The sequence below is a fragment of the Fundulus heteroclitus genome, chromosome 23, assembly GCF_011125445.2.
Source record: "Fundulus heteroclitus isolate FHET01 chromosome 23, MU-UCD_Fhet_4.1, whole genome shotgun sequence".
Classification (NCBI taxonomy): Eukaryota; Metazoa; Chordata; class Actinopteri; order Cyprinodontiformes; family Fundulidae; genus Fundulus; species Fundulus heteroclitus.
Window position 1 is genome coordinate 15,456,148 of NC_046383.1, and position 23,462 is coordinate 15,479,609.

A 23,462-nucleotide genomic window follows, 5' to 3' on the forward strand; every position below is an offset into this window, starting at 1 on the left:
GCTGGGCTCCCTGAGCTCAGCGTCCCGCAGAGACACACACCTGAAGCACCTGTACAGACGTACCTGCCGGTCAGGCATCACTGAGACACACCTGAGCGGTGATGAGTCAGAGTCACAGGGTGGAGACCAGCTGATGGGGATTTCCCCCTAAAGTCTGACAGAACCCAGAAAACACCTGGACCCACTGGCTGGTTCTGATCACGATGCAAAACTCCAGAACCGGATTTACTGGCATAACATTGATAAACTTTTAACCTTCATGTTTCCTGACATAATAGAAATAAAGCAGAATATCTCAGAAGATTCACAAATCTCTGAGATGAAAGGCGCAGTTTAAGTCCAGCGCCTGTTTTCACAAAGAATCCTCAGACTAGAAGTAAAGTAGATTTATACCTCAGAGATAAAAGTTAAAAGCATCTTAGGCCTCCAGAGAGAATCTAACGTGATTAAGTGTCAGGAGAGGAGGAACTTTAATGAGTCTGAAGCAGGAAGATGGAGGAAACGGAGAGAGCTGATTGGCTGAACAGTGGAGGAAATGAGGACATTAACTTTTAACAGACCATTATTAATATATAATAACTTTATCGTCCCCGAAGAGGCAAATTAATTAGTTTCAGTGGGCTGACGAGTAAATAGCGCGGCTCTAGTGACGTCATAATGACGATAAATAAATCATGGCAAAAATATTAATCACAAATAAAAGAAGAAATGTACAAAGGAGCTTTTATATTTATAGGAACGTTCTCAATAAATATTTTAGGAAAAGTGGAAAAAGTTATAGAAAATATCTCCATAAATACTGTAGACGAGATAAGAGGTGATTCAGTATTTTCTGTGTTCATGATGACGTCAGCATCAGGATGGAAATAAGGAAACATTTTAATACCGAGACGATTGTGTGATTTAGCTCAGTGTCATCATGTCCAGTCTGATTGGTTAAACTTCTGTTGATACCAGGAGCGCATTGGTGTGTGTTTTTTTTTCCTGTCTGGACTCTGGCACCATCAACCAATCACAGCTCTTAAAAGACAGGGTCACATCTAGCGACGGGGTCAACCACCCCTCAGCAGAGGGGTCCAAAATAGGACTGAATGGTAATTCAATAATATATACCAGATAGAAAAAAAAGGGTGAATAAATAGTTCACTAGAAGTTTTCCTTCCTTCAGCATTCCAGCCAATCATGTAGGTAAACATTACATCATTAGATCCTCCCAACCAATGACAACGCAGACTCAGGAACCAACGTCACCAAGCTCCGCCCCAGTTTACTTTTTTTAAATCTTGCAGTTTTGGTACAAAGTTGGTTTAATAAAGGGTGGAGTTTGAATTCAGTGTTTGTTGTTCTTTATCTAAAAATAGGTTGCTAAGCAACAACATAAAATGGAAGGGCTGCACTTAAAATGTTTTGAATTTGTTGATAATTATAAATATCGATCAATATTGGTATTTTAATCAATATGCTCTTCTCTATTGTCCAGGCCTGGTCAAAAGTATTCACATCTATCGCCTAAGTAGAATTATAAATACTAGGGTTTAAAAATACTTCTGTAGAAGTATCAAACCTTTTACACAAGTATAAAAAAAAAGTATTGGGTCCAAAACTACTTAAAGTATTAAAGTAAAAAATAAAAATGCCACTAAAGACACCTCAGCTTCTCTAGGAATAATTTCTGTCGCCTCCTTCCTCAGAGTCGCTCTCAGGAGCGTCTGAATCTCTGAAGCTGAACCTCTGGATTTAAACTTAAGAGTCTCGGATCTAAACTTCCAAACATCTGATATTTTTCATATTGTGTCTGAAACGGAAAACAGAGCAGAACCGAATTTAAATCCAGTTCTCAAGTTAGGAAAGAGTCTTGTTCTACATTCTTCCACCAACTCCAGAACCCGGTTCTGTCTCAGATCCATTCGTAGTTAACCCGATGGTTTCCCCGCCGGCGCCGCCTGATGACATCAGACACACGTTGGTCCTCAATGTGAATATTTATTTCAAATAAAACTCTGAACAGAAAGAAAATAATCACATTATTTAGCTCTTCAACATGCGGATCTGATCCTGAAAACATTTTCAATGTTTCAGCAAATAAAACCCTGCTGATGATGTCAGTTACGTCCCTGAGGACAGCCAATAGCAGCGCAGCCAGCTGATGATGTCACATGGTGTCAGATGTAAAGAGGGTGGTACTGGCGAGCGGTGAGCCTCTTCCTGCAGGTAGGACAGGTGTGTGAGGCCGCCAGAGCGTCTCTCAGGCATTGGCTGCAGAACACGTGACCGCACTTGGTGGAGACGACCAATCGGCCGCTGTCTACGATCTGCGAAGGAAATAAGAGCCAATCAGGATGCAGGACAGCCGTTTTCAGGCGGCTGCTGATCAGGAACGTTTCACTTTGACCCGTTTTTCTCCCGACCCTGAAGCTCAAAGGGAAAAATGACAGAAACTGTAGTTTATATGTTGAATTAAAGAACTTAGAGATGGAACCAGGTTCTAATGTGAGGCTTGAGGCAGTGGTGGCGACGTGTGGAACACACAACGGTTAAGGTCAAGAGCAAATGTTCATGTCAAGATGAAGCTCACAGAGTTTTGTTTTCTCCCACGCGCTGCGAACGCATCATGATCCCCTCCTCCAAACCAGAACTGTGGTACCTGGCGCCCACAGCAGCGAGCACGGCGCTTATTTACTACGAGACAGCGGACAACACGGCGACTGCGGCGTTTCAGCTGAGCAAGCGAATAACGAGACTACTGACGAGGACGAGCTGTTCTGGAGAAAAACGTTTGGTTTTCACAAGGACGACGTAAATTAACAAAACATGCCGTAAAACCAGCGCCACACACTGACTGCGACGTGAAGACGTAAACCAGCTGTGGAGACGAAGACGACGGCATCTTGGTTTGATAAATCCATCCCTCATGACAGAAAACGCAGAGGTGGAGGGAAATCAGGCGCTGTAACAAAACAGCAGCGCTGTGGAAAAAGATTCAAAGATCTTACCAAGACTCTTGATGCAAAACATGAGATGCCCAGCAGAAATTAGTTTGCAGGGAAAGCGTTACTGGAGTCGTACGTTTCAGTGAGAGAAAATGTATCCCAGCAGCCCCTGACGTGTCACCGTCTGTTAGTTCCAGCGTCTTAGCGGCTCAGGAGGACGACGCTCCGCTGAGACAGAAATTAGCCGACCTTCCACTGACGCCCTGCTAGGCATCATTAGTGGAGCCCAGATTCAAAACAACGGTGGAAGATGGAAGCAGGCGTGGTGCTGCAACGCCGAGTGACAGAGCTGCAGGATCAGATCCAGATGCATCAAACAGAAAAACACTTTCTTTGAAAAGGCAGAAAGCTCTTCCAACACCACATCAGTTGATAAACGCAGAACGCTCTGCTGCCCTAACAGCCGGCAGTGAATCTGATCCCCTGCAGTGGTGGAAGGACCACGAAGAAATAATCCCAAATGTGAAAAACTAACGAGTATCTGTGCTCCTGCAGCTCCACCAGAGGGAATTAATCCTGCTGGAAACGTCAGAACTGAAGCTTTTTCTGCATCAATGAAGCCGTTCTTCAGGGTTTTAGGACAGAATCTGGACTTCTGTGATTAAAACGTTCCTGTCTCGCCACACTGGGCGGCTTTTAAAACCAACAACAGACAGCAATCGTCGTTTAAAAAGAAGTTTCTAAGGCCCCCCCCCATGAGACTGCTTTGCAAACAGCGTCTAAACGTTCCAGTTTGTAACTTTTTGTGGTTTGTTGTTTTTGCAGCACATAAAGAGCAACAGAAACACGTTACTGTTCCTGCTCAGTCATTCCTATAGTCGCCAAATCAACTTTTGTTTTTGTAATTTCAGGCTGTCACATTTTCTATTTTACCATTTTTAAGTCTTAAGCACAAAGCAGCACCTTTTATTTCAGGTTTATTTTGTAGTAGATTCTCACCGGCCGTTCTTTTTGGTCGCTGGGATCTTTAAATATTAAACCAGTGTAATTTTAGACAATATATGGCTGAAAATAACTTCTTTTTTTAAGGTTATCTGAACTTATGTGTGGTGATGTAACCCAAAGATATATCAGATTTTCTTCATATCGCCTGAGGAACCAGCAGAACCCCTGAGGAACCAGCAGAACCCTGAGGAACCAGCAGAACCCTGAATGTGGACGGCTGATGGGGACTTTGGTCTGAAGCTGACAGAACCTCACCTCAGCGTACAGGTCCAAACAGATGGGACAACTGACGAGACCCGAAGTCGACCTGAAACACAGACACAAGTTGAGAGGTTCTGCCGGGCCGGAGTCAGAGATCACTGTAATAACCCTCAGCATGGATCAGTCTAATTCCTGGATCAATTCTGAGCATTTTAAATCAACAGCGCTGACCAAAGCGCTTCAGAAGGTTGTAAAACCTGAGCAGGGAAACAGAAATGATCATGAAGACCACGTCTGAGGGGGGACGGGTCTATCGCCTGGTGGGGACGGGTGTAATACCTGGCTGTGTGTGACGCGATGGCAGCGTGGACAGCAGCGTCTTCGTCGTCGTCGCTGCTGAGCACATAGCTCTGACCTGGAGGGACTCTGATGTCCAGCGGTCCTGATGGGGGACAGACAGAACGTTAAAAGGCCCAACGTCAGGGCGGAGACGTTTAGGGCGGAGACCTTCTGCAGAAGTCTTACCTTCATCCACCAGCTGGAGGACAAAGAAACAGAGTTAGAGCTTTTCCACACGCAGCCTGTGGTTGTGAGAGTGTGTTTGATGCGTTACCAGCACAGAGTCGTTGGCGGTGGTCAGGTCCACCACAGCAGCTTCTGATCCCTCGCGGGTCAGGTCCACCACCTCCTCCACACCTGAACACCATCAGGAGACATGGACATAGACTCAGCAGCTCCACAACGTTCTGCAGATGGATTCATGGATCTCTGGCGATGGACCTGACCTTCAGTGACACTGTCTAACGTGTCAGTCGGGTCTGACGGGGGGGTCGGGTCTCCAACGTCGTCGGTTCTGAGGGCCAAGGTCCGACTGTTGGCAGTTCTGCTGGTCTTGGTTCTAGAAGGCAGAGAACTTCCTGTGGGTTTCCTCTTCCTTTGTGCCTGAAAGACAGAACATGTCAGCAGAACTTCCTCCACATCAGAGGACCAAGGTCCAGTCAGCAGACGGCCGACTGGACCCGGTGACCCGCGGTCAGCTTCTCAGGTGGTTCCGGATCCAACTGGCGACTCACCGAGCTGCTCATGTTCTGATAGCAGCTGGACGAGGATTCTGGGAACAGGGAGGTCCGCCGGAGCTCACTGGGCTCACTCCAACTCCTGGATCCAGGCGATCCAGACTCTATGACAACATAATAATAATAATAATAATAATAATAATAATAATAATAATAATAATAATAATAATAATAGACATGTTTTCATGAGATCAATAAAGTTCTGGTCTGGATGCTCAGTTCTGTTTCTACTCTACTGGGCCAGAGTCCAACAAAACCAGAATCAGAAATAGTTTAACAATCCCAGAGGGAAATTATTTATTTATTTATTTATTTATTTATTCAGGTCAGCTGACCAGTGCCCCCTGGAGGCGCCGAGGTCTGACGGAAGCTCAGAGGGGACAAACGGAGCGCCCTGCGTCTTCCTTTAGACGCTTCAACGCTCCACCTTTAAGTCTTTTTATTCCCTGACCTTTAAACTCTTGTTTTTACTCCGTTATATTGCTTTTAGCCGTTTGTCCTCATTTTTTTCCCCACGTTTTAAATTTTTTTTTTATGTGCAGCATTTTGTTGCGGCTGTGGTTGTGTTAAAATTAACGAAGTCAAAGCGGAGGGCATGACCAGATGTAGGAGATTTGCTAAACTGAGCTGTGAGCAGGGCCCAAAATTAAGACTCGCCAGACGCCAAATGTGAGAAAATTTTCCATTTACCGAGTAAATTTCAGAGGGCTAGCTGCCACATGGCGAGTAAATCTACCACATCGTGTTTTTCAGACAGTATTTAGGTGGATGCTTCATCATGTTCCTCTGCTGTCGGCTCGTATGACTATAAACACGCACATGTGACGCTACATCATGTCCATTTGCTAACAGTTAGCGTTTAGCTCAGGCTAAGTACGTAGCGCCATTATGTGGAGATATTTAGCTGGACTCAGTCAGAATTGGCCAGTAAAAAAAAATACTTGGCCGGTTGATTTTTATCAGGAAGTTAATTTCGGACACTGACACACCGACGGGTTCTGATCCAAGAGCAGAGCAGGTGTGGCTGCGTCACCTGAATACCGGCGGTACCTGCAGGTGGGAGACGGGCGGAGACAGTGGTTCACATGGAGAGAGAACAGGAAGTGGCTCAGAACACAGCCGTGTGGTGCTCCTGAGGAGAGACGAGGCTGACGGCGTGCTGAGCAGACGCTTGGCTAACGAGTCCCGCTAACGAGTCCTGAAGAGAGTCAAGTTAAGCCTAAACTCCACTTTAGAACATAAATGACTAATTTCAGTACTAAGACGAGTCAACGCAAAAAAAAAAAGCCTCTTAAATCTGATAAGATCTGTCGCTGTGCTCGCACGTCAGGCGACATGTGAGCACAGCGACGTCAGCAAATCAGAAGATGGCGGCAGCTTTATGCCGCCATCAAACTGATCAAACTGCCGCCATCAAACTGATCAAACTGCTGAGCAGGTCCACAAAACCGAAAATAAGCAACAAAAATCCATCTACAGTAAAAGAATAAGACAGAGCAATAAATGTAATAAACCCGCTGCTCACTGGAATTAAAGTTAAAGAGACGGTTTAAACCCATTCATGTTATCGGCCTCTCTGGGGCTGAGAGCAGCAGCTTACCGGACCTCAGGGTTCTGCTGGGAACGTGTAAACGCTCCGATGCGTAAGGAGGCGCCTAAACGTTTAAGAACCAAGAGGAAAATCCTAAAGCGTACAGCCGTCCAGTTCAGACGCCACTGAAGAGTGAATCAGTGTTTCTAGGCCCTCTGAGGAAGACGAGCATCAGCAGCACCGCGTCATCTCCACCGAAAAACAAAGTGAAAAACCAGAAAATGCAGCTGGAAAAGCTTCAGAGGCAAAAAGGAGGAGAGTTTAACGTAAGAGGAGACGCCATCGGGGCTGAACTTCTGGAGCTGCTGTGCAGAATTTCCCCCGACCCAGTTGGACAACGGCAGCTGCTGGCGCCGCTCACCGAGTGGAGAGACCAGCAGGCAGATAGAAATAATAACTTTATTTGCTAAAAGAGATGAAATATGAAAGCAAAGCAAGTCGTCTCAGATCTGCAGATCCTGATCCTGGAGGTCTGGGTTCCTCTGCTGAGTTCTCCTACTGTTCTCCATTAATTGTCATTTCAACTTAACATCACACACTCTGTTTTTCCTCTTTTTAGCAGCTACATCTGGCCTGTGACACCATCCAGGAAGCTGCTGCTATCAACGTCTTCATTTTCCAGATGATCCAGCAGGTTCTGTCTTCATCTTCTAACCCGGTTTCTCTCCTATTCGCAGCCACTAAAGCAGCGAGTCTGCCTCCTCCTCTAAGAGGAAATACTCCATCTAAACTGTGATTTCATTTGGACTTTTCTCTGCTTTAACCACAAGCAGCAAAAATATCCTGTAGATAAAGATGTTTTTTTTAAAAAAGGACTATTAGAAAACAAGAAATATAACTGTTTTTAATAATCAGAATATTAGTATTAAAGAGAACAGCTTTTAATCGAGTTGGACATCAATCCTTGTTGAACATAAAGTGCAACCAACTAACAAGTCTGTGTATTAAACAGTCTGACCGCTATTTAATGCTGTGGTGAGATTCCTGAAAGTTTCTGGTAAAAAGTATGATTATATAAACTCTAAAACAAGTAATAAAATTAGATTATCTCACTGCTGCAGCTCTCTTCGCGTCCATGTGCAGCAAACCCACTTTAAACATAATTACCGACACCTAAAAGACGTCTGATCCAGCAATCGTTACGTAGCCAAACATTGCAGACCTCTGATTTAGAAATTGCGTTTATTAAAACTGTGATTATATTGCAAATGTGGTTACTTGTCCAGAACCTAGTCCTGGGTCAATGTGAGCTTCTGAGCTTTCTGTGTCTCTGCTCTGTCTTCTCTACCATAGAAAGTACTCCTGGGTCAATGTGAGCTTCTGTGCTTTCTGTGTCTCTGCTCTGTCTTCTCTACCATAGAAAGTACTCCTGGGTCAATGTGAGCTTCTGTGCTTTCTGTGTCTCTGCTTTGTCTTCTCTAACATAGAAAGTACTCCTGGGTCATTGTGAGCTTCTGAGCTTTCTGTGTCTCTGCTCTGTCTTCTCTACCATAGAAAGTACTCCTGGGTCAATGTGAGCTTCTGTGCTTTCTGTGTCTCTGCTCTGTCTTCTCTACCATAGAAAGTACTCCTGGGTCAATGTGAGCTTCTGTGCTTTCTGTGTCTCTGCTCTGTCTTCTCTAACATAGAAAGTACTCCTGGGTCAATGTGAGCTTCTGTGCTTTCTGTGTCTCTGCTTTGTCTTCTCTAACATAGAAAGTACTCCTGGGTCAATGTGAGCTTCTGTGCTTTCTGTGTCTCTGCTTTGTCTTCTCTAACATAGAAAGTACTCCTGGGTCAATGTGAGCTTCTGAGCTTTCTGTGTCTCTGCTCTGTCTTCTCTAACATAGAAAGTACTCCTGGGTCAATGTGAGCTTCTGTGCTTTCTGTGTCTCTGCTCTGTCTTCTCTAACATAGAAAGTACTCCTAGGTCAATGTGAGCTTCTGTGCTTTCTGTGTCTCTGCTCTGTCTTCTCTACCATAGAAAGTACTCCTGGGTCAATGTGAGCTTCTGTGCTTTCTGTGTCTCTGCTCTGTCTTCTCTAAGCCCCAGTGGGTGGAGGCAGATGAGCGTTCACACTGAGCCTGGTTCTGGTTCTGGTGGAGGTGAAGTTCCTCCTTTAGATTTAAAGAGACGGCACCGAAACGAGCGGCTCTCTCCTCAGACCAGGAGCCAGAGAACCAGATCCTGGATCCAATCACCTGGAATGAGCCTCGTCTGGAGAGTGGCTGCCTCAGAGAGGAGCAGCTCAGAGTCGAGCCACCGCTGCTCCGCATAGAGAGGAGTCAGTGGAGGTGGTTCGGGTTTGTGATCATAGACCTGTAAGCCTCGTTAGAGCTTAGATACACCTGTAGATTCACCTGGATCTATTCGCCCCTCACATGGAGGGTCGTTAGCTCACAGGAGGAATGATGTGGTCTATGCTGATGAAGATTCTCAGTCATCAGGTCATTCCAAAAAAAGTAAAAAAACAAAGCAACTGGACTTGTTATCCGTAGTTGAAGACGTTTGGCTTCCTCTCCAGGAAGCTTTCTCAATTCAAAAAGTCTGGAGTAATGTGGAGTAACGAGTATAAAGCTTGTTACTCCACATTACTCTTTTCTGACAGGTGCTGCAGATCTCAGGTAAAAAAAAAGGAGGAAACATCTCTGCTTGGTTCCTCAGCATGGGGGCTGCTAGATTAACTGCTTAATTACACATTCAGTGGCTGAAAACTAACAATATTTTAAGAAATGTCCATTAACATGAAATAGTCAGTGTAGACTAGTTGATAAAGTGTTGAATTTGTAAAGGAAGTGACGTAGACAGCCGAATATAAACCTTTCTGGCTCGTTTTTTAATCACATTAATGTTTTCATGAGACAAACCCAGCTGCCAACTTCCTTCATTTTCCTCATTCGTTCATTTCTAACTTCTCATTGACCCGGTCCACAGAGCCGGTACTTCTGGGAGCCGTGACCCGGTCCACAGAGCCGGTACTTCTGGGTCCACTGCTGTGCTTTATTTATGGAACCGAGTCGGTCCATGTTCTAAGAGAACGGACCCGGTGTTACGCCGGAACTCTGGAGGTTCTGCTGCCTTTTCACAGCCTTGGCCCAAAGCAGCGCCTAACGGAATAAAATGTAACACCGGACCGGACCCTCAGAACCGAACCAGGAGCAGAGCAGCAGCTAGCTGTTAGCTTTCCGGACTCACCACCAGCAGCGGTTCCGGGTGGGTTCGGAAGGTCCACTACGCCCTGGAGACAGATCCTCCTCAGACTGGATCACTACAGTCTCACTGACGCTGGTTCTGACCCGGAAAAGTGAAACGAACTCGGTCCTGCTCCTCCGAACCCCTGATACCAACGTTAGCCTTTTTCTTCTTCTTCGGTGGTTTTATAACAGCTGGCGGACCAGATTTAAAGGAGCAGTGCTGCCGCCGCCTGGACGGGAGTGGGAACCACCAGGTTGAGTTTTTCGAAAATGAAATGATTTAAGCTTTTAAGTCCAATGTTTTCTGTTGTTTCAGATTTATTTGTACAGCTCATTTCAGGGACACCACGATTCAAAGTTCTGGACACGGACGGAACATGAGAAACACAGAAAAATAGATTAATGACCCACATTTCTAGATTTAAATCACTGAAGAATGGCTGCACCTTCATCTCCATCCACTCCCAAGTGCGCAGGAACCTAAACGGATCCTACAGGGACTGTTTTGGAGTTAAGTTTGTACAGAATATGTATATTTAACCCTCATTTACAAGAGACTGTATTGAGAAAACAAAAAGGCTACAAGGACAATAAAAATAATTAAAACATTCCATTCAAATCAATATGAACCAGAAGCAAGAGCAAGCTTCACAGCAGGTTACCAGCTTCAGCAGCATCTTCACCATGAACCCTGAGACTAAAAATAACTCTTAGTGACCTCAGTGAGGTAAAAGTTATTCTCAAAGCATCTTAGACCCCCAGAAAGCTCAAAGAGTGACAAAATGTTAGCAGTGAGGAGGACTTTTAGAGAGCGAGATCAACTTTATCCTCATAGAGGGAAATTAATAACAGGGAAAATATGAAATAAAAAGAAATTGGACGAATGTACAAAGAATATAGTACAGAGGAGTTTTTATATGCAGAAATGTTCTCAATAATAAATATTTTAGAAGAAATAGAAAAGGTCACAGACATAAATACTCTAAATAGACTAAAGAGGTGATTCAGTGTTTTCTGTGTTGTTCATGATGATGTCAGCATCAGAGCCTAAATGGTTGTCTAGAAGGTTGCTGGTGTGATGCCTGTGAGCTTCTCATTTCCAGGCTGGAGCTAAAAGCAGAAAAAGACGCGTTGATCTGCAGCAAACAGCCTCAGAGTCGCCGCTGGGCTCCGTGATCCAGGAACCAATTCACCTTCAAGTCTCTGTTCTCCTCCCAGAGCTGAGAGGATGAAGGAGCTGCTCCTCTCCGTCTCTCCACCTTTTTTCTCATTTCATGTCAGTCGCTTTGCCACATCCAGCCTCTTTATACCAGCAGGTGATGCCAGTGAAATGCTGACAGGTGAGCATGACAGGTGACAGGTGAGCATTTTACTCCATCTATCTATCAGATAGATGGAGTAAAATGAGCAGAATGGAGCAAACATGACAAGCAGATCAACAAGATGACGGAAATAAGAGGCGTTCAAACATGTCGCCTCCTTCAGAGTCGCTCTGAAGCTGAAAGTCATCGGCAGGACGCTTTAGGCTGAACTAGGAGCTCTGAGAGGACATTAGACCGACTTATTTAAGGATTATTAGTTTATTTTGTTCATATTTCATCCCACAAAGAATCCAGTTATGTTCTTGTTAAGCAATCTGTTGCTTTCAATGCAAACCTGGCAGACTAAAACGCTTTCTCAAATGGCTTTATTTTTAATGACAAACGTCTTCATTTCACGAGGGCTGAAGGTTAAATTCCAGCAACCCTTAAGTGTTGCTCAGAGGTTGGCAGAAGACTGGTTTAAGAGGAAAAAACAGTTTAGTTTGTCAGTTTCTGAGGTAAACTAAAGTTTATTTGGCTGACTTGCCTTTGAACTTTAACTTTATTCCAGCGTCATCATGAAAACACTGACAAGAGTTCCCTCACATCTTCAGTCATTTCTCCAACCGCTGTTATTTAGGCAGAAATGGCTGCTGTTGGTTCTGCCATCATGTTAATTTCTCCCCATTTAAGGGTTTAAACATTTAATCGGCTCAAACTTTGATCTTATTACGACAGAGTATCTGTGTTTCTGCAGAGAAAGGGGAAAAAATGATGTTGCCACTGAGGAATAACTCTCTACTAAAAACCTGATGTCTAAAGAAGTAAAAAATAAAGGCATCAGTTTGTGATATTAAAGCAAAGATATTCTGATATAGTAAAGTCAGACATTTACAGGAACATGTCTAAACACAAATGTTATCTGAGGTGATAAAGTCTGAGCCTTGAGCCAAAATAAAGGTTTAAAGGTGGATCCAGGAGACGCACATCTGGATGTTTTCCAACATGGAAGCAGCAGATCCGGGTTTTCCTTCTTTACCAGAACTCCCAAATTTCACCAAAATATCCAGATGGGCGTCGCTTAAATAAATCGCTTCAATCTTAGACGATCTTTGGTATGTTTGCTTAAAATCTCTGACTTTCTAATCTTAGAGAACATTTTTTAAATATTTGAAAGTAATTTAGACATTTTGGGTTTCTAGCAGAATTCGGTTCTGCTGTGGCCACATTGATTTCAGAGGAACCCACGGAGCAGGAAACAGGAAACTTTTCTTTAAGTCACATTTTATTAGAGCTGCGGTCACTAATCGATCAGCTGATCGTCAACCATGAGGCGATTCGCTTTCTTTGTACGATAAAAACTCAAACATTAAATAAAAAACACAAAGTCGATCGTTAGAAGAGCCGATCCAATGGTACCAGAACCAGAACGCAGTCTGGGTTCATAAACGCAAAGTAAACATGACATCACAGACAACCAATGAGCTGCGAGCGAGGGAACACGTGACCGTCGTCCAGCTCATCTGATGACCCAGTGCATTGTGGGAATGTTGCATGGAGGCGGAGACATCCGGCGCAGCCCGGCAGACCTGCTTTAAGGCCACGCCTTCATGAACGCCAACAGCTGAACGTCCCACTCAGCAAGGACACCTGAACGCAGCACGGCTGAGCAGACAAGATGCAGTCCCGTCTCTGCTGCCCCCTGCTGGTAGCGACCCGTCGTTACCCGTTAAGCTCTAAGTGGAGGTGAAGGTCATGTGATCGGCCTGGTTCATCTTCATGTGTGTTTCGAGGATCTGGAACATCTCCTGGATGTTTGGCACATAACCAGACTGCAGCTTGGACCACAGAGGAACATCTGTGGGGACAGGAAACAGCGTTACACCAGGAAGTGCTTCCTCCTCCGGACCCAGTTTATCCACCATCAGCAACAAGAAGCTGCCTCAATAAGTTCCCAGACACTGCTGTGTGAGGAGGACCAGGTGTCGCTTGGCTCTGCACCAATCAGCACTCACCGTTCAGAGTGACCTCGAAGGCTCCCGTAGACAGGAAGTGCGTCTCCATCATGTTACAGATGAAGAAGGCCATCAGACACGAGAAGATCTGACAACAGGAAACAGCCCCATCACCATCTACGCCGTGGCTTGTTAATGTAAGAGCAGAGCGGTTCTGGTACCTTGTTGTTCTGGGTCCAGGTCCAAACTGCAGGCGTTTCAGTACCGAGGAGCTGAAAGGGGTTCTGACCACTGATGACGAGGAGGATGGAGATGAGCTTCAGGTAGGAGATGAGGTTACCGAGGAACCTGAGGAGGAAGAGGAGGATGAGTTTTAGGATGAAGCTTCTGGTTTCTGGAGGTTTAGTTCTCCCAGTCTGCTACCGGTCCAGAACCAGAACCAGAACCAGATATTTCCCTCTCATTAAGCTCTGAGCCAGAGAGGCTCTCAGCTGTTAACTCGTCACCTGAACATCACCTGCGGTGAAGGTTTATCAATAAAGCTTCAGTCACTCACCTGTTGACGGAGGTGGGGGGGTAGTTTTCTCCCTGGATGCGGATGTCTGGATACACCTGGCTGATGGCCTGGGAGTATTCCTGGAAGACCTTACTGTAACCTCAGGAGATACTGGAAGACACACAGGTAGCCTTTAGGGTGGGCTGGACATTTTACCGGGTCACAGTTCTAATAAACTAATAAACTTAGATCACAGTTATTATTAGTATTATTATTATTATTATATATTCCCAGAGATGTAATACTGGCTGAAATCACCTGGTTTTCATGTAATAAAGTTTATTTGGACCCGTGGAGCCCCAGACTGCAGTCTGTTTAGCCAGTCTGAAGATAAAAAGATCCCAGAACTTCGTTTTGCTGCCTGAACTTTTTACCTTTTATGTCCACTTTGGTTCGTCCTTCCTTATTTTCAGGCTTAATGTCGTCACGTCTAGCCATCAGCCGATATCTCTGAACTAAAAGAGATTTAATTTAGCTGTGCAAACCAAACCCTCTGCTGAGCAGCTGAGGGAGGCAGCATGGCGGACAGAACCAAGCAGAAGTTTTGTTTCTTCAGTGCAGTTGTGCTGCTTGTTCTTTATTATGTGTTTAATAATTCTACACTTTTAACATGAGTCTTAGTCAGGTTATGATTTCAGCTGCTTTTCTGTGTTTTTTATTTTTACTTGGTTGGCTTTTAGTTTGTTTTTGGGCTGGAAACTATCAGTCAGATCTGGCAACACTGAGTGCTGAGCAAACGGCCCCCAACACCCACCCATGCCGCCGGGGCAGATATACGCAGCGTTATATAGTAAATATGGTATTATAGTTTATATCATTAAAACACACAATGCATACATTAGACCCTGAGCTAAAAGGAAACGAAAAATACATCTTATTTAGAAAAGAACAGACAACAAAGAAAAAATTTAGATCCATAAATAAAACACGACAAAGAATGCACTGATCTTTACTAATATAAGTTATTTCAGAGGAAACGTACACATTTACTCAACTTTTTATTGATCTGAGTACAATCCTGTGAACTGAAACCTTTTTCTAGAACTAGAGGAACATAATACCCCAATAATTGACACAGCTTTTAAGAACACCGTGAATCTGATTTCAGACGTGAAGAACCAAACTGGAAAAGCTCCAGAACGAGATGTTTAACTACAATATTTTAATAATTTTTCTTTGAAGATAATATCTCCCCAATTGATGGCAGACTGGTTAAAAGACGATTTATCTCAGATTATAAATGAAAGTCTGGTTTTAGATCTGCTGGACTACGAACGTCTGGTGGAGGACGACAGTCGTTTGCTTTTGGGACTTTTATAAAGCTTTAACAAGATTTAACAAATTTAAAAGCTGTTGGAGGAGATGCAGCAGTTTGCTAATGCTTTATGAATATGAGAAAATGAGAAACGACTAATCCCGATCATTCCTATGATCCCAATCAGAAAAGAGGCAAGGTTTTTAGAAATTAATATTTCAAAATAAGTTTACAGAAATTCAACATAAATACCATTTCATGTGTGTTTTGTGACTCAGATTTCTGAGATAGCAAAACAACCTTTTTTAATTATTGCAATAATGTCTCAAATGTTATCAGATGAAATTCTAAAACAGGATCTCGTGTAATAAATCTTTTCCATTCTTAAATACTAATTTGATAAAGGCTGGGGCCAATAAATTAAATAGTAATTGCACTTATAATGACAATTCTCAGTCTTTTGTTGGTTTTGTGTTTTCAGGCTTTGCTTTATTTTCCATTTTCTGTTTATTGTTGGTAAACTTTTACTTTTGCCGAGCCTTGTTCTGTTAAATCTTTAAATCTAAAATCGCGCTTGTTTTCGGCTCCTGTTTCGCTAACCAGCGTGACGTCATCGTGCTAACTGCTAGCCGGCATGCTAACTCACCAGTAGCGGAACCGGAGCACCGGCCCGGAGTACAGCGCTGCTTTGGGGGGTTTCCCGGGTTCTGAGTCCGGGTCGGTATCCAGAGAGACGTCGCCTCGGTGGTCCGACCGGCCCACATAAACGTCTTTAAGGGTAAGAGCCGTGAAGAGCAGCAGAGCGGCGAGCAGGCCGCCCGAACCGAACTCCGCCATGGCTGCTAATCTCCTCACTCAGGGAGCACTTCCGCCGGGCGGTGACCTTCACAATAAGAGCCTCCAGAGATGAAGTTTTCTGTTCAGTTTCCGCTGAGCTGCCGTCAAACAACTGATAAATATCGCTTTATCATTTTGTTGGAACTATTCGCGCAGTTCATTGTTTCATTTTAATGTGTTCCTTTTTAAAAAAAATCTTCCTACGTTCTCTACGTCATACATCCGCGCCGAAGGGACCAGATGACGTCATGTCTAAGTGACGCTAGACCGGGTATGGGCTGCTTTGGACCAGGCTGCGGACGAAAGTGAGGCCTATCTTCACTTTAAAGGACAGTGGACACGCATGCGCGCTCCTGTCGGCTGAAGCAAAAGTCACGTGGACGCCATGCTCACTGTGGCGGGGCTCGTGACAGGCAGAGTCCTGCAGACCCGTGCTCTTCACCTCCTCGCCAGGTGGGCTTCTCCGGCCCTTACCTGTACAACTGGGTCACGTGTGAGGAGGGTGTCGGGAGTGGGTGGAGCCAACGGCGCAGGTGGGTGGTACGGCAGCCTGTCAGACGCTGCCCCAGTTCACCTGTGTGAGAACTTCTTGGTGGGCGTGCACCAGGTGAGCGGGTTGCCATGGTGGCTGAGCATCGCTGTGGCAACGGTGTCTATCAGGACCTTCATCACCCTGCCGCTGGCCGCCTACCAGCTGATCGTCATCGCCAAGGTGAGTGTTCACTGAACCGAGATCACCTGTGACCCGGGTCAGGTATACGCATGTGAAAAGTTAGACCAGGTGCTGGAGATCCCAGAACTGGATCTGAGTAGGGAACTAACCCAGCTTCACAGGTGAGAACCCGCTGAGGGTTTGGACCATTTGGGCCCAGCGTTCAGAGGAGGCCCAGATCATGTCTCACCTGCCTCAGGTGCTTCCTGTCATGGTAACCATAGTAACGTGCAGGTGATGCTGCGCAGGTGGAGGCGCTGCAGGTGGAGATCTCTGAGCTGGCCAGGAGGCTTCGATATGAAGTTTCAGTCCGCGGCAGAGAGAGAGGCTGGACGGACAATCAGAGCAGGTGAGGAACAAACACGCCGGGCCCGGTTCGCCGACCCACTTTTTAACGTTTGGACCGCGATGAGTTCAGATTCTGGATCAGTTCTGTAGGTTCTGAAGGTTCTAGCTGTAGTAGAGCTCTGCTGATGTAAGAACAGAACAGAAGCGATGTGCTACATTAAGATGGAGACTGGAAAACCGGTCAGAACCGAACCAGAACCTTCAGAGTGAGCCGGTTCCTCCTGAGAGTTTGAAGGTTTGTTCTCAGCAGACGTTTAATAGTTCTGGACTTTGGTTCCTTTGTGTTTCTCTGATTAAAGCTACTTTGACCCTATGAGAACGGTAATCTGCTCTGGATATCTGGGTCCAGAACTGAACCTGAAGGTCTGACACGGTTCTGGTTCCGTGTGCAGGGTCCAGTTCAAGAAGAACCTGCGGCGTCTGGTTTCTCAGCTCTACATCCGGGACAACTGTCACCCGTTTAAGGCCAGCCTGCTGGTCTGGGTCCAGCTGCCGCTCTGGGTCAGTCTGTCTCTGGCTCTACGGAACCTCAGCTTGGACCGGCCAGGTGAGGACCTGGGCTCTGCGGGTTCTGGGTCGGTTCTGGTTGTGGGTTGATCTTTTTGTTGCTGTGCAGCCCTCCAGGGCGAGCTGGCGGCAGGCGGCGCGCTCTGGTTCTCCGACCTCACGGTACCGGACTCCACCTGGATCCTGCCGGTGTGCCTGGGCCTCGCCAACCTGCTCATCGTGGAGGTGCGTTTGGGGGCGGAGCCGGGATAACCCGAGCTGTGATGTCATCAGCCTGAGTCAGCGGTTCTCCTTTTTCTCTCCAGGTGTTTTCTTTGCAGAGAGCCGGAGCGTCGGGTTTCCAGCGGCTGGTTCTGAACGGGTTCAGAGGGTTCTCCGTCTTGATGATTCCCATCGCCGCCTCCGTCCCTTCTGTGAGTCAACGAGGCCTCTGGTAGCTGTTGGGTCAGAACCGCTGATCCATTTAGGCGGGAAGAAATCTGGGCACCCCATTAAATAGCTCCTGTCAGAGATCTGGATCAGAACCAGGTCCAGACTGTGAGCAGGTTCTGGTGTCTGGTTCATTTTGTACAGACCCGAATGGATCCAAAGGTTCTACATATTTCTGGATCAGCCATTTGACCTGCTGTAGTGTGAGCTTTTATTTTGAAGAGATGAAGCTTTCTAACATCCTGTTTCTGTCCTCCCAGTCCATGGCGCTGTACTGGTTCTGCTCTAGTCTGGTTGGGTTCAGTCACAACCTCCTACTTCGCTCACCGACGGTCCACAGAACCCTCCGGCTGCCAACCCAGAGATCCGACACTCCGTACAGAGACCTGCTGTCGGCCTTTATCAACAAGTACTGGAAGTAGGAACCACCTTCCCAGGTTCTACAGAGTTCCTCGTTCAGTACCGCCCTGGGTTCTACTCTCAAAAACTCTGCAGCGTCCTCCTCGTTCTTGGTTCTGATGGAACTCTAACAGAGGAGCTTCGTGTGGGACTCTTTGAATGTTCTGATGACAATAAAGTTCTGTAGCTGTGTTCTCCTGATAAATGTCACGTTCTGTCTATGGTTCTGTTGAAATGTTCTGTTTTAAAGTACGTTTTGTTAAAACTCTGCTGTATATGGGTTCTTTGTGTTTTCTTTAAAGTTAATTAGAATTCAGGTCTTTAACTTGTTAGTTCTGGAGCGTGTTCTGTTAGAAGCCTGCGTTCTTGTTTAAATAGTTCTAAGTGGAGCGTGTTCTGTTAGAAGCCTGCGTTCTTGTGTGGACATGTTCTGGGAATCTAAACAATAACAGGAACAACCCACTCCCAGGCTCTGACTGGAAGGTTTCCTGTTTTCCAGACTGAGTGTCCGGAACAAACCGGGACCTGAACCTGAGGAATGTGGAGAGAACTTCTGATCGGAACCATCCAGCAACAAGATTTAATCATTAGTCAGATATCCGTGGACCTTCCATGTGATTAATGTGATTTTTATTAAAACCCTGCATCTGCAGCAGGAAGTTCGGACCACTGCTGTTCTGATCTGGGATCAGATCTGCTGTGAGGCGGAGTCAGCCAACTCTCCCAAAGCGCTCCACTGATCCGGATCTCAGTCCGGTCCAGACTTCATCAAAGCGCCATGAAGTCCCGCAGCCTCTCCTTGGTCCTGGTCCCCCTGCTGTTCCTCCTCCCGGTTCTGAGGGCCGGTCCCGGCTGCGCTCCCTGTGACCCGGCCCAGTGCGCTCCTCTCCCGGCGGAGGGATGTCCCGCCGGCTCCCTGCGGGACATCTGCGGCTGCTGCGCGGTCTGCGCCGCGGCGGAGGGAGAGCTGTGCGGCGGCCGCCGCGCGGCAGCGCGCCGCTGCGGCTCCGGGCTGGAGTGCGTCAGAAGCGACGATGACAAGAAGAGCAAGACCGGCGTGTGCGCCTGCAAGAGCGCCTACGAAGTGTGCGGAACCGACGGAACCACGTACAGGAACGGCTGCGCGCTGAAGACCGCGAGCATGGCAGCGCAGAAGGAGGGCGGAGAGGCCATCAGCATCCAGAACAAAGGCCGCTGCGCCTCAGGTGAGACGCACCTCAGGTGAGACAGACCTCAGGTGAGACGGACCTCAGGTGAGACGGACCTCAGGTGAGGCGGACCTCAGGTGAGGCGGACCTCAGGTGAGGCGGACTACCGCTCGTTTGACCAGAGTGGGCGGAACCCACGAGGAACCGGGTTTGTCAGAGCTGGAATAATTAACGCCATGAAGTTAGAACGTAAATCTAATCCAGCTGCAGGTTCTGGTGATGTTTCAGGAAACATGAGGGTGTCCACCAGGTGATTTCAGCACCTCTGTCTACATTCTTCTGATGGATCCAGGTGATCCATGCTCCATTCTAAAAGAGTTCTACGACTCTTTCCAACTGGTTCCGGTGGAGAACTTAGGAACATCTCAGAACTTAAGATCTCCGCTGTTAGAATTCTGGTTGTGGTTTTTTTTATTTTCAGATTTAAACCACTGGAGGAACCCTGCAGGTGTGTTGATCCCAGATGTTCCTCCAGATGTTTTCTCCTGTCTGTTCCACCTCTCAGCACCAACCAGTATGTGTGCTCCAGTGGTTTTGGGCCCACAGTAACTCGCTCTGACTGGTGTTGTTTGGGATTTTCTCCCTTCGCTCTTTTACAAACACAGCATTCCACTCTGGATTAAAGGCCTCACTGAGCGCGCTCAGAGGACATTCCTGTCAGGTCACTGAGTTTCCACGGCGAGGCGTGTTCTGTCCTGATCCCATCCTGTCGAGCTGAAGTCTGCCGTTTCTGTCTGCCCGCAGCTCCCATCATCGTCACTCCTCCGGGTCAGGTGTACAACGTCAGCGGCTCCCAGGTGTACCTGAGCTGTGAGGCTGTGGGTGTGCCCACACCTGTCCTCACCTGGAGGAAGGTGAATCCATCGGTCACTTCCTTATCAATTCAACCTGGGGGAAAAAATGATCAATGAGAGGACAGCAGCATCTCCCTCAGCCAATCAGACGATGAGAAATGTCCTGTCTGTGCTGATCTTTCTCAGGTCCTTGGTGGAAAGAGAAAGGCGGAGCTGCTTCCTGGAGATCGAGACAACCTGGCGATCCAGACCAGAGGAGGACCTGAGAAACATCAAGTAACAGGCTGGGTTCTGGTTAGTAGTGATTCCTACATTTCTTTATTTAGCGCCTATAATCAGCAGCTGCTCATAGCAGAGATGCCAGGAAGTCAGTATTCAGCTCTCTGGGGGATAAATAGTGGTTTTACACCAGCGTTAAGGCAGCTGCAAGGGGCTCCAGGTGTCTCTGGTGCTCCAGGTGTTGTCAGGTGATGTCATCTCCACGGCTCCTTGCTGGATCAGCCAGATCTGTTGGTCTTATCTCAGATCTCCCCGCTGACTGAAGAAGAAGCAGGATCATACGAGTGTCACGCCACCAACTCCAAAGGGGACGCGTCGGCCACCGGGGCGATCCACCTGGTGGATTCCATCGATGACATCATCGTCAAGACAGGTAACAACTGGCATCATCATCCACAGGTGGACACAAACAGTCATGGTCAAACGAAGCTGCCTTTATTTCCACCAACGTAGATCCTGATTGGTTAAAATTAGATTAGAAATAACTTTATTGTTCCACAATGGGGAGATGGGGGCGTGACGGCGGAAAAAACACAGAGCTGCTAATTTACAGGTCAGTTCTAAAGAGAATGAACTTATCAGAGAGGCAAAAAGGAAATATTGTTCGTTATCCATAATATTCAGATACAAATGCAATATTCAAGTTAAATAGAAGAAAAACAGCAGCTGATTTACAAAACAATGTGAGAAAAATAGGTTCTACATGCAAACGCCTGAGAGAAACCTCCAACGATCGGATCAGAACCAGAGCAAACGTCAGCATGTTGTAAACAGTTAATGAGTCTGTTGGCAGCAGCAGAGATGATGAAGACCTCAGCCTCCTCAGCAGGTAGATTCTGTTCTGACCCGTTCTGTAAAGAGCATCAGAATTATGAGTCCAGTCCAGTTCATGGTTCTGGTGAAGAGTCCATTATCTCCACATCAGCTCCCTGGATGTTCTCCTGGGTCAGTGAGGTGGTTCTGGACCTGAGAAAGTCCACCAGCAGCTCTTAATTCCCCTGAATTTAACCTCAGGTGGTTCTGCTGGTACCAGTCTACAAAGGTCTGGTTGGATGGTGCTGAACGCTCTGGAGAACCAAAGAACCTGATCCTGACGGTGCTGCCAGGGTTCTCCAGATGGACCAGAACTCTGAGCAGCAGGTAGATGATGGAACCATCCACCCTGATGCCAGGCTGGTAGGCTGCAGGAGATCCAGTGAGGACCTCAGCAGGGGGAGATGGTTGAGGACCAGCCTCTCCAGGGTCTCCATCAGGTGTTGGAGGTACCAGCCTGTAGCTGCTGAGGTCTCTGGTACCGGTACCACACAGGAGCTTTTCCTGCTGTGGTACTTTCCTCTGCTTCAGGCTGATGCTGAAGACGTGTCCCATGATGCCGCACAGCTCCTCAGGAGCATGTGATGGTCACAGGGGGGGGGGGGGGGGGGGGGGGAGGGGGTCGGAACCTTCTCTGATTCTCCTGATCTTTCTGGACCCATAAACTGGGTTCAGGTTTGGCGTGTTCAGATAAACGCTCCCCCTTTATAGAATGTTTATCAAACATTCTATAAACAGAAACAACACGGTGATCTGTGCAGACACGTGTTGTGGGAAATAAAGATAACTGCTTCCCAGTTACTTATTGAATAAAAGTAACCAGCAGTTTAATGAGTTCCAGAGCAGAGATAAAGTAATCACACACCTGGCTGGGGCAGCCTGCCCCCCCGTCTGCAGACATAACACAAACATCTCAAACCCAAACATTTACATTCTCAGACAGAAAACATGCAGGCGGTGACCTTTACTAAACCAGAGAGCAGCCGTCTTCTCCCTGAATGCAGCTGCTTACATGGTAAACAGGTCAGGGGTGATTTTAAGCTAATTCCATTTACAACACGTCTCTGACAAGCTGCTTTAGGCTGGATCTGACATGAAGACCAGGTATTCACACAGCTTCGTGTCCTGAACCCACCCTCACCAGGACAACCAGGGCGATGTTCCTGCAGGAGAACCACAAAATATAGAGTTTATGTGTTAGAAATCAAAATCAAAACTAATATTCTGTTTAACCAACGCCTAACTCATCAAACCGAGGAAGCGCTTTGGGATCTTAGCGCTAAATCAGGATTTCTCAGTCACTCAGGTGATCCGTGAGGCGTTCAGGGTTCTTTCTGCTGCGGTTCTCCTCAGGTTCAGAGGAGAAACTGACACTGTAGAACCGTGGGTCATGAGAAGAACTCAGAACTCATAATAGACAAACCAAAATCTTGGTTTGTTCTTAAAACCAGGCAGTAGGTGTTCTCCTCAGGCACAGACGGGTGATTCTGGTGTCCAGGAGTCTTTCTGTCCCTGTGAGGAAATCTCTGACTGGAGACATGTCTTTGTTTCAGGGATGAAGGAGGACGAGCTGTGATCAGCGGATCAGACGACGGAAGCAAAATATCAACACTTTTCTGTTTCTTTTCCTCTAAAGTACCTTTGAACTTATTAGAAATTTTAAGTTCAGTTGTCTCTGAATATAAACTCTGAATCATTTATTAATGTTTTCTTTCTAAGACTGTTATTTTGAAGGGCGATGGCTCAGCCTGTTAAGGGGACATTATGTGTTTAAAGGGTTATGTTCTGTATTCTAGCCTCCAGAGCTTTTCTCTCCAGCACAACTTTATTGATGAAAACAAAATAAAAAAAAACCTTTTCCATCATGATGATTTTCTCTAAGAGCTGCAGCGAAAACTAAGGGTTCAACTTAAACTTTTCTTTCCCCTCGATGTAAAAACTAAAGTCAATAAATCACATTATGACCAAAGCAAACTCATTTGTTCATTATTGATCTGTTTCCAAACATGAACTTTCTTCCATCAGCAGTTTTCTTTTCTAAATATGTTCATTTAAACTATTTCCTTCTTTTATTGTTTTTTTTTTTAGAAAG

At 46.3% G+C, this 23,462-nt stretch overlaps 4 protein-coding genes across 4 annotated transcripts; 2 read left to right on the forward strand and 2 right to left on the reverse strand.

Moving 5' to 3' along the window:
* Window positions 1-1,963: 1,963 nt before the first annotated feature.
* rnf4 (ring finger protein 4) lies at window positions 1,964-10,175 on the reverse strand. The gene is made up of 8 exons (XM_012859085.3): window positions 9,979-10,175; window positions 5,210-5,316; window positions 4,922-5,078; window positions 4,750-4,832; window positions 4,662-4,674; window positions 4,476-4,578; window positions 4,191-4,242; window positions 1,964-2,312 (listed from the first exon to the last, which is right to left on the reverse strand). The coding sequence occupies exons 2-8, from the start codon at window positions 5,219-5,221 to the stop codon at window positions 2,163-2,165; spliced, it is 570 nt and encodes a 189-aa protein (XP_012714539.2). The 5' UTR covers window positions 5,222-5,316; window positions 9,979-10,175; the 3' UTR covers window positions 1,964-2,162.
* A 2,370-nt stretch (window positions 10,176-12,545) lies between these two features.
* Window positions 12,546-15,917, reverse strand: selenot2 (selenoprotein T, 2). Its single transcript, XM_036127447.1, has 5 exons — window positions 15,691-15,917; window positions 13,790-13,900; window positions 13,455-13,581; window positions 13,294-13,381; window positions 12,546-13,136 (listed from the first exon to the last, which is right to left on the reverse strand). Exons 1-5 carry the CDS (start codon window positions 15,879-15,881, stop codon window positions 13,015-13,017), a joined length of 639 nt encoding a protein of 212 aa, XP_035983340.1. The 5' UTR covers window positions 15,882-15,917; the 3' UTR covers window positions 12,546-13,014.
* A 179-nt stretch (window positions 15,918-16,096) lies between these two features.
* On the forward strand, window positions 16,097-18,551 carry LOC105922384 (cytochrome c oxidase assembly protein COX18, mitochondrial). Its single transcript, XM_012858276.3, has 6 exons — window positions 16,097-16,593; window positions 16,842-16,942; window positions 17,334-17,488; window positions 17,558-17,673; window positions 17,754-17,861; window positions 18,138-18,551. Exons 1-6 carry the CDS (start codon window positions 16,267-16,269, stop codon window positions 18,297-18,299), a joined length of 969 nt encoding a protein of 322 aa, XP_012713730.2. The 5' UTR covers window positions 16,097-16,266; the 3' UTR covers window positions 18,300-18,551.
* A 214-nt stretch (window positions 18,552-18,765) lies between these two features.
* Window positions 18,766-23,344, forward strand: igfbp7 (insulin-like growth factor binding protein 7). Its single transcript, XM_012858278.3, has 5 exons — window positions 18,766-19,481; window positions 20,229-20,338; window positions 20,465-20,572; window positions 20,804-20,930; window positions 22,924-23,344. The coding sequence occupies exons 1-5, from the start codon at window positions 19,055-19,057 to the stop codon at window positions 22,944-22,946; spliced, it is 795 nt and encodes a 264-aa protein (XP_012713732.2). The 5' UTR covers window positions 18,766-19,054; the 3' UTR covers window positions 22,947-23,344.
* Window positions 23,345-23,462: the final 118 nt, after the last annotated feature.

Coding starts and splice junctions, on each gene's coding strand:
- rnf4 (XM_012859085.3), bottom strand. Junction 4,243..4,475: donor ATCGCGTCACACACAGCCAG/GTATTACACCCG, acceptor TCTGTGTTTCAG/GTCGACTTCGGGTCTCGTCA. Junction 2,313..4,190: donor GTTTGGACCTGTACGCTGAG/GTGAGGTTCTGT, acceptor TTTCCTTCGCAG/ATCGTAGACAGCGGCCGATT.
- LOC105922384 (XM_012858276.3), top strand. CDS start 16,267: ATGCTCACTGTGGCGGGGCTCGTGACAGGCAGAGTCCTGCAGACCCGT. Junction 17,489..17,557: donor CCTCAGCTTGGACCGGCCAG/GTGAGGACCTGG, acceptor GTTGCTGTGCAG/CCCTCCAGGGCGAGCTGGCG. Junction 17,674..17,753: donor CCAACCTGCTCATCGTGGAG/GTGCGTTTGGGG, acceptor TTTTCTCTCCAG/GTGTTTTCTTTGCAGAGAGC.
- igfbp7 (XM_012858278.3), top strand. CDS start 19,055: ATGAAGTCCCGCAGCCTCTCCTTGGTCCTGGTCCCCCTGCTGTTCCTC. Junction 20,573..20,803: donor AAGTAACAGGCTGGGTTCTG/GTTAGTAGTGAT, acceptor GTCTTATCTCAG/ATCTCCCCGCTGACTGAAGA. Junction 20,931..22,923: donor TGACATCATCGTCAAGACAG/GTAACAACTGGC, acceptor TCTTTGTTTCAG/GGATGAAGGAGGACGAGCTG.